Here is a 9,633-nt window from a genome sequence, read left to right as displayed (position 1 = left end):
ACTGTTCAAGATGCAAAGACATAAGCTGCCGCATCTTAGCAGCGTTTGTCGGGGGGGGGGGGGGGGGGTGTTGTTGTTGCCTACTGGCACAGTCAGCAGTGTGACCTTCCTCATCTGATATGCATGAAGCAGAAAAGATCACAAGCAACATGTCGAGACTTAACGCTCCACTAGCGTAAATTGGTGGAGGGTGGAGAGACAGTAAATGGCCGTACCACAGGCCGCGTTGTGGAAAGAAAAAACGTTCCCCTAAAAAAGGTCACGCCCTCCACATTTAACCAAAGCCAGCGACCCGAAAGGGGACCGCAGAGCCCGAAAAGCCCTCGCCAGCTGGATTCTGGGCACCCGACAGCCCCTGCAACTGACTGGGTGATGGGTTACTCCTTTCGACGGAGCTTCACTTCCACCGGGATCTCGAGTGGAGGCGACGAAGGTGTGGATGGAGCAGGGAAGCCATCTACTGACACACGCAGGACTGAGGAGAAGAGCTTCCGTGGTTCAGATATAGTGGATGTTCATCCGAATGTCTGTGGATCATCATAGGGAGGCGGTGCTTTTTGGCGCATCGAACTTGTGGACCCTCTGGAGCCGTGGTGTCAGTGTGTCTGACAGTGCCCTGGGCCCGAGGGCACCGCCACTGCTGACATCTGACAGAGACAAACTTCAGCTCGATTTAAAAGGTGACAAACGCTGAAGCCACAGTGCACAGTGCATAGGCTTGCGCGCGCCCACACACACACACACACACACACACACACACACACACACATACCCTTTCTTGACGATGACGACGATGGCTCCCAACAGAAGGATAAGGACCACGAGACCACCAGCACAGGCCCCCAGTATCAGACCCATGTCCTCAGCATGCTGGGATACCTCCAAAGCACGCTTATGGTCCTTACATGCAGCTGGAGGGAGAGAGAGGGAGAGAGAGAGAGAGAGAGAGAGAGAGAAAGAGAGAGAGAACACAGCCTACTTCAGTCTCTCTTCAAGCAGTAATGCAGTGTTGAACTACCTGTCTTCAATGTCTTCACAAGCGCAAATCAAGCGTGTGGCAATATTTCGGGTTTTTAAGCGATGTGGTCAACTTGACAAGACGCACGCAATCTGCAAACAATGCCGTGGGGCTAAATACGTTAGTAGCACAACGAACCTGGCGACACACGTAAAGACGGCACGGTGTGGACATCTCTGCGGCCGCTACTACCTCGTAAGTCTAGCAGACAGTAGTGTGGTAGATCATAATATTCACTATGTTAATAGAGAGTAAAGTAGAATTGTGCTATTGTGTTAAGAAAACTGATGGGTTAGGCCAATACATCTTCAAACCTCAACTAACTGTATCGAATGATCACTTATCAAACTGAATCCTCATATAATAAGTCATATCGTTACCAATCATTTTTGAATCGCATCATATCGTGAACAGGAGTGATTTGTATCGCATCGTATCGACAAGGGGTTTCAGAGTATCGCAGTTATATCGCATCGGTGGCAGTGTATCGAGATGTGTATCGAATCTACCTTAGTGGAGGAGATATACATCCCTAGTTTACACGTGTTTCAGATCGTCACAACATTTATAACACATAGAAGGAAGAAATGTTAGACATGGCCACAGTAATAACTTTGCCACTTCTGCACCGCCATTTTGAACAGAACTCTAGGAAACAGAGGCCGCAGGGGAGGTTAGAAAGCTAGCTCAGGGCAGCAGGCTAATCTTTATAGAACTGTGTGTGTGTGAGTGCGGGTGTTCGTGTGATATCCTGACCCTGTCGGTCCCTCTCTCTCTGTCTCTAACACCAGCGAACGCAGGTAAGAGGATGCTAGCAGGAAGAGACAACATAAATGCTCAGGCAGAAGCGGTCACTGACCCGGGCTGGGTACAGCTCGACTGACCCCAGACCGCAGGCGTCAGAAGGCAGAGCTGTTCCGATGGACTTCATCAACCCCCCCCTCCTCCCCGCTGGCCTGTCCACCTGATGTCAACGCTTGCAGTGGTCACTGAACTGTGTCTCTGGGTTACAGGCTTACCACTGTCCAACCCAGCCAATACGGTGACGACACCCTTAAGAAATGCATAGAGTTTTAGGTATCCATCACAGGTTCATAGCACAAAATGAATCAGTCAAAAGTTTTGGAAGTTCTGCCTAATAACCTGCTCTAATCACCTTCAGCAAACGTGGGTCTACTGCCTCAGCTTCATGTCTTTCTGACTCTTCAGGACAAGCTTGGCACAGGTGAATGTCGTTAGCAGGGACGACGTGACCCACTGAAACTATCTGCACGCCTGCTAACAGCCCTGGCACCGATTTCACATTTGACCGAGGACAGGGAGCGAGGCGGCGACGCAGAGACAGCTGTGTGGTACTTCACATGTTCAGGAGACGATTACGCCATGCCTTGATCGCACCGGAGGTGCGTGGGGTGGGTTGGTAGGGGGTTGGGGTCATTCGCTGTGTTTGATTCCCCCATCTCCCTCACCTTCCCCTTCCTTCTTCCTGCGATTTTCTCAGCGGCAGAAACAAACAAACAAAAAGAGGGGTCTCTTCACACGCCAGTCAGACAAGCAGCATGACATCTCTGCTCAGATTACCCCCCCGCCCCCCACACTCCCGCCCCCTGCCACGCTCCCCGAAAGCCGACACCGCCGCCCGAGAAGCGCGGAGACGGCCACGCAACGATGCGCCATCTGCCACGGGAACGCTAATTAAAAAGAGCTCGGCGGGTCGGATAAATAACGGCGTGAATAAGTGAATATGAAAAGAGAGATGATTTAAGTCTAAGGAGGCCGCACTTACCCACAATACACGGCTTTTGATTAATGTGCTCGATGCCCTGAGAGCCCCGTAGCAGACCGGAGTCAAGGTAACGAGTGGCAAGGTTGGAGGTGTGTGTGGGGGGGGGGGGGGGGGGGGGTGCTGGATTGGAGGGAGTTGTCTGGATGTTAATGGAGTGCTGGTATGTTCTTCTCTGAATGCCAAGGGAGCCAACAGGTTTGTGTGTGGTGATGGAAGGTGGAGCTAGATTACAGTGCTCAAATGTGATTGGCAGAACACACTAGTTACGCCCATCTCCTCTGAGTGCACCGAACCGTGAATCCCAGTTTAGTCATGTTAACTGGTCCATAGCAAATGCATGCTTTAGCAGTGATAACACCTACTTTATAGGTGTTTTAACTAAATATAAACATCGAATCAGTAAATTGAAAGTATTAATGCATATTCATTAAGAAAGAGCGGATTATTAAAGTGAAATAATGTATGTCAGTGTGATGGTGTGAACGTTGTCTTAAACTAGGGATCATGGTTCATGGTGTCTTGTGAAAGGAAAAGTTGTAGGCTTCTCCAACTCTTTAACAGGTCCAAAGCGCAAGTCCTGCAACGGCCGGGCTCATAACACGTCCACGGCCACCACGGTTCTGTAATCACGGAGAGCAGCGGATGAGAGAGAGAGAGAGAGAGAGAGAGAGAGAGAGAGACTTCAGAAAGGCCCCAACCCCCACACCCCCCAGGCTGCCCATCACTGAGGAAGAGATGAATAAGTGCCCAAGAAGCCAAGAGAAAAGGCGGAGGAGGAAGACGTGAGGGGCGGCTCCTTCGTCTTCAAGCGGCGGGGCTAGGCGGTAATTAATCAGGAGTGTGTGTGTGTGTGGGGGAGTACACCTGGGGTGAAAGAGTAGCACCATTATACACTGAGAGAACGATGGAGAAAGGGAGACATTAAGAGCAGGCAGGAGGTGCACAAGTGAGAGAGTAAAAACACCCCCCGACTCTAATTTGCTGAAAGTGCAGGCGATCTGTCCTCTGAGGAGGTCATTAGTTCGGCGTGTCCCTGCCCCGTCTTCCCCGGACCTCCTCACGGAAGACCACGCGAGCTGCCGTCCTGTCCTCGCACGCACAATCGCACTGACTCATGGGACCCGGGCAGAACCGGATGCATTTAAGAGACCCGCTCGGAAGATGGGTACGGAGGGGCCAATGGCAGAACCACGTGGTTGATCAAAGGAGCCGGCACAGGCAGTGGAGGTTAGATACATCTCGCTTTTGCTTTGTGATTTGAAGAATTTTCTTTTCACCAGGTCTCAAGACAGCTTCTGCCTTTAGTTCCGCTCTCTATCCTTTTCTCTCTCTCCCTTTCTCCCTCTATCCTATTTCTTCTCCTTCTCTCTCCCCAAACACACGTCTTTGGGCTTTACAAAACTGCTGATTAGATTGCTTTTGAGTACACTTCCATAGCGTCTACACGACTACACTCCTGAGAGGTCTACAGTGCACAGCTACACTTCAGAGAGGTCTACAGAGCACAGCTACACTCCGGAGAGGTCTACAGAGCGCAGCTAGACTTCTGAGAGGTCTACATTGCACAGCTAGACTTCTGAGAGGTCTACAGTGCACAGCTAGACTTCTGAGAGGTTTGTAGAACAAGAAAAACACAACATAAATCCCCTCTCATCTCCAAAGGGACCCTTCCTCTTACTATAAACCTTTAATGAGTTTCAAGTTGTCAATTTGCCTACCGCTTTTAGTGCAAATCAAAAAGACAGGTTAGCCAATGCTGGGGTTTAGGTAACCCAGTAGATAAAACTACTCATTGCCGTTCCCACTCAGCTCTCTCAAACAAAGCCCTTGACCTCAGACTACAAAGCTCCCTCAGATTCTTCTAGCTTTACTTGTTATTGCTCAGTTCAAACCAGTTAATGTATTGATCTAAATGATACCATTCAAGCGAGCTTAAAAAAAAAAACACCTTACATGTACACGCCTTCATGTCGTGCCAGGAGCAGCAACGATAATTTGCAGTAACCGTTACTGCTGTGTACCCGTAATGCAAACCAAGTGAGCAAAATGGCTACCGAGGGGGGAGATTATGGTGGTAAGGAGGGTGTGGGTGTGGGGGGAGGCACACTCCAGTCCCAGAACCCTGGCTTCAGGAGTGTAAACATAGCAGATAAACAGCTGACTTACCCTTCCGCGCAATCCGGACGCAGTTGATCCGGGTCTCCTGTGGACGACACAGACCGGGCGAGGGGTTAACGTGGGGAAAGACATCACTAATCATAACGGCGCAATAGCATGCGTGTGTGGAAATACTTAATGGTGTGCTTGTTTTAACCACCGTTGGGTAAACCAGCTGTTATGGAACCAGGACCTAATTGAAAACATGGTTATAAAATCTCTTTGTAACATGTCTCAGAAGTAGGTCATATATTACAACTGACTTCCTGGTGTTTAATGGATCTTCCAACCTCACGACCCACGCGCGTACACACGCGCGCACAAATTGAACTGGGCTTTATGGTCCAATTATGCAAATGCTCCCATCTAGATTGGAGTCAGGACCCCTCTCCCCTAAACCGCTGTTAAATTACCTTTTTGATTGAAAATCGGTTTCAAGTTGACTTCACCTTCCCTGCCTTTCTTTCCCCTGCATATATGACACATTCACCCCTCTGACACATCGTTGGAACAGCCGGGACCGAGCCTGCCTGCGTTCCACGGCCGAGCCTGCTGGTCCCACTGTAGGAGGTACAGGGATTTGCAGCGGCACAATGAAACATGCGGCTCACATAATCCATTCGTTTACGGAGGCGACGGCGAAGCCGGCAAGGTCCAGTGAGTTTTCCAATACTCCCTGTCAATATTCCGAATGAAAATGTGTCCGTCAGCCCGAAGACGTGACGGACTATCGCACGTCCGTGATGAATTAGACGGAGGAAACCAAGGGAGCGCTGTGTGTTTTTTTTGGGGTGGGGGGTCATGAGTGGGTTCTTGTGTGTTGCTGTGCGGGTTAGGGGTGCCTTCTGTTTGCATGCGATTTGGTGTGCGTGTTTGTGCCCGTGTGCATGCTTCTCCTTTCTCTTCTTTAAGAACGTTATTCTACAGTGATTACCCTAGCCATATGTCTTTCAAGCTAAGCTGAGTTGAAGTAATTACTGGTGGAATTCAGGAGAAGCAAGGCCCGTACTGTCGTAAAGCTGCACCTAATTATCCAGAATAATTGTCAAAATAATACGTCTCTCTCTTCTTTTTGAAGCAAGAGCTGCCAACCATGTGGACTGACTGTCGCAAGCCCAAATGACTTATAGAAGCTGATTGAGATGAAAATGTGTACAGGCTAGATAAACAATAACCTGAATGCATACAAGTAATCCCTTGCTGGGATGAACATGTGAACTGTGAGGAAAATGTCTGAAAGGTCCTCTGTTAGTTAGTGTGAGTGTTGTTTATGAACAATCGCACACTCATTAATATCCAATTAGATAAGAAACATCCCTGCAAAATCCGGGAAATTGTCAGAATAAGAAGGAGCCTTGTTTTAAGAGAGTCTGTCCAAAACCAAGCAAGAGCCTGGGTACTGAGGGCTTCTTCTGAGCTTGAAATCAACAGTTACACTACTTTAGTGTGGAGAAGCAGGAGTTATTTCAGTTGAAGACCAGAGACAGACAGTGACTTCACAGATCTCACACTTTTCATGGCAGCTTGACAACTAACTCTCTCCCTCTCTTACTCTCTCTCCTTAACCTGTTATGCGATTGATGAAATAGTCACTCAGAAAAAAAAAGTATTCAAACTTTTGGTTTTTCAAATTTCGCTCTATAGAAAATGGCAGATTTTTACCAGCCAGTAATTTTGAAGCAAACAAGGTCAGGGTGAATAAAAACAGGGTTCGTGTTTAAGAGTTTAATTCTGAACGGTGGAAACCTTGATTCCCTTTGTATTTCTCAGTGAGCAAACACAGCCATTTATTTTGTCCGAGTAGTGCTTGTAGAGACCTACGCACTGAGGAATACTGAGAAATACAGAGGAAAACACACTGAGGAATACTGAATAATACCCACTGAGGAATAAACACTTTAGTTTTGGTCCATGGTTTCCTTCTTATTCCTCACTACACATTGCTTGTGTTGTGCCTGTATGGACACTTCGAGCAAAAATTAAGAATAGTTTTTCTACAAGAGACAGTTCATCCCGATTTGAAGAATTACGAAAACACGTTCCTGAGGGGTTTGGATATCCCGCTGAGTCCTGCTAGCATGACAGTCAAGAATTAGAATGTGCATCACACCACCCACACCATGTCCAAGAGCGTCCAGTGAGACACTGGAGCTCAAGTGCTTATGCAGGAACAGGCAAAATCCCCATGATCTGGGCGAAGACACTGTATTTAGTGACTGGTGACAGAGAGAAATCCATCACTAGCAACAGAAGGCCTGCTAATACTAGACCATATGGTAGGGCAGCAAGGCAGTGTTGAGATATGAGGAGGAAGAGGAAGATGAAGAGCTTTAGAGTCAAACGCAGCTCAATATTCAATATTAGAATACTGACTGCTGTCAAAAGATAAAAATTGCAAATGGCGATTCAACCCAGTGTAGCATGATAAAACAGAAGATTTTTCATTCCCTTGCTCTGAGGGTCTACTGTCACAATCACAAAAAGTGCATCCCTTCATAAAGTTTGAAACTAACCTTCTCTGGTCCTTTAAGGTTCCCTTAATTTATTCCTAAAGGATCATTTATATCTAAAGAATACAGGGTTATTTGATCATGGAGCCACATGTATTCAGTTTCTGGAACATAACTAGACAATTCTACACTGTACTATCAGGATTGATGTTTGAACATAAAGTTTAAATCCGTCTCATTATTATTGAAGTGATTATATGAACTGTGTGTTCCATATTAATGCACATATACTACTGATTATATTCCCCTTGTTTACCATGTTATTCACTTATGAGACTAATATCACATATTTTATTCTTAGTAGTGTAATGTACATGTATTGATCTGGTTATTGTTACTACTAAGATTACTTCCTCAGCTCCAGTATGGTGAGTTAAGGAACCCTGTTAAGTCATAGGTGGCTTTGGGAGTGTGAATACTATTGAAATGCCTTAACTAATATATCCTGACAACCCAATTCTTCTTTATTCCTACGTGATGTATCTGTAGGGAAAGTATACACTTTTCCATGTCTGTTGATATGTAATTTAACTTTTTCTATCTTTTCCATGGTTCTGTATCTTAGTTGTTGCATTGCTTTTGTTTCCAACTGGAGAGAAATGCCTTAACTTTGAATATGCATAGACAGCTAGTCCCTCCCTTCTAACAATGCCCTTGGATCAATATGAAAACTGAGTAAAAAAAAAAAAAAAAAAAGTTAGTTGAAGTGGAAATAGGAATTAGGAGTTGGAAAGAGGCCAAAACATTGCTACAAGAAATGTGCCTGGATTTCCACGAAAACGTCAATCTCAAGGGAATCCAGGAACTAAGTATTTAAGTATATTAAGTAAAGCCTAACATCTGTTTAGCCGCGAGTTTGTTTAAACTCACGTAATTTGCTCCAACACGTGTCTAAGTTATCTTGCCTCCCGTGTTCGCTTGTAGAGTTTGTATTAGTTCTGTCTTCGGAAGAAATTATTACAAATTCTACAGTAGCGCATAAAGACTTGTGAGCGAGCACACCTGTCCAAGTCCACGAAGGCCTTGATTACTCAACCAAGTGTACAACTCATACATCGGCGCTCAACTTCACCGAAGAGTTGGGTCACTGTAAGTGTTTGTATAACCTCGGAAAGTACACATGGGTTCATTTTGGACCTCAAAGTACCATATATTCCTGCCGGCACCAGTGGACAGCCATCTGAGCCTGCAAGACTCTCTCCCCGAGTCAGGCGCCTTCATTCATCATGCCACTTTGATGCCAGTCTGTTTTGCTGCTATTGTTATTTATATTCACTATAGGATTAGCTTCTCTGACCAAGGTAGCACAATACATACATTTTAGCCAGTTCTTAGCTTACATTTCAGACCTAGCTTTCATCTTATTTTAGCATAGATATAAGACACGCCAGTATCTTCCAGATAATAGTTTCATCCATAATGCATTTTCCTCCATTTACATTTACTTTAATCATCATAGCTTTTGGATTGGTTAACATTGGTTTAAATGGTCTGTTGAGTTTTCTGTTTCATAGTTAGTTTAACTTCAGTTGGGTCGTCCTTCCTCTGATTCAGTTAATTGCTTGATTAACTCTTATGCATCAGATACATTGTAATGTTAAATTGTTGATATCTATTGATCAATAACATTTTCATTTGTTCACTGAACCAATTACTGTGGTAAATATATTTCAACCAGTGGTATTGGGTCATTGCACAGAGCTTCACCTTCGGTAATGAGGCTGATATATCATCATTTCATCTATTCCAGTTATCAAGCACATATTTCCCTGAAATGTCAGGGTGGTGCCCCTTTATAATAATCGACAATTAATCAAAATATTGCTACACCGGTGTCCGGTTTAGACACTGCCCCAAACAACATGACGAATAAATGTCAAAGAAAAGATGAAATGTTTTTTTAAAGCTATTGAATAATTAATGTGTTACATCTAATCAGCCTGACCATATGTTTGCATGAAATTTTTCTAGAAATGTCTATCATTTATAATACAAGAGCTATTTTTTATATCCTGGGGCCTAAACAGCTCTCAAGTGGTGGGAGATCTCATTCGTCCTTTGACACCAGGACGTTAAATGACTTTCAGATTTGTTAGTTTCCATGAACAGTCAGTCAAAATTTTCCTGAGGGTTTTTTTTTCTTCTTCTTTTTCTTTTTATAT

General features: G+C 45.4%; 1 protein-coding gene across 5 annotated transcripts in view; it reads right to left on the bottom strand.

The window, feature by feature from the left end:
* The window catches only part of ptprua (protein tyrosine phosphatase receptor type Ua), a 155,832-nt gene that overhangs the window by 23,799 nt on the left and 122,400 nt on the right, over positions 1-9,633 (bottom strand). For all 5 annotated transcript variants that reach the window (XM_077009735.1, XM_077009734.1, XM_077009732.1 and 2 more), the window contains 2 exons: positions 4,971-5,007; positions 773-911 (listed from right to left, as the gene is read on the bottom strand). In XM_077009735.1, the coding sequence (XP_076865850.1) occupies positions 773-911; positions 4,971-5,007 (176 nt within the window). The remainder of the gene's footprint in view (positions 1-772; positions 912-4,970; positions 5,008-9,633) is intronic.

The sequence above is a fragment of the Brachyhypopomus gauderio genome, chromosome 6 (assembly GCF_052324685.1).
Source record: "Brachyhypopomus gauderio isolate BG-103 chromosome 6, BGAUD_0.2, whole genome shotgun sequence".
Lineage (NCBI taxonomy): Eukaryota > Metazoa > Chordata > Actinopteri > Gymnotiformes > Hypopomidae > Brachyhypopomus > Brachyhypopomus gauderio.
This window is presented reverse-complemented; position numbering and strand designations above follow the sequence as displayed.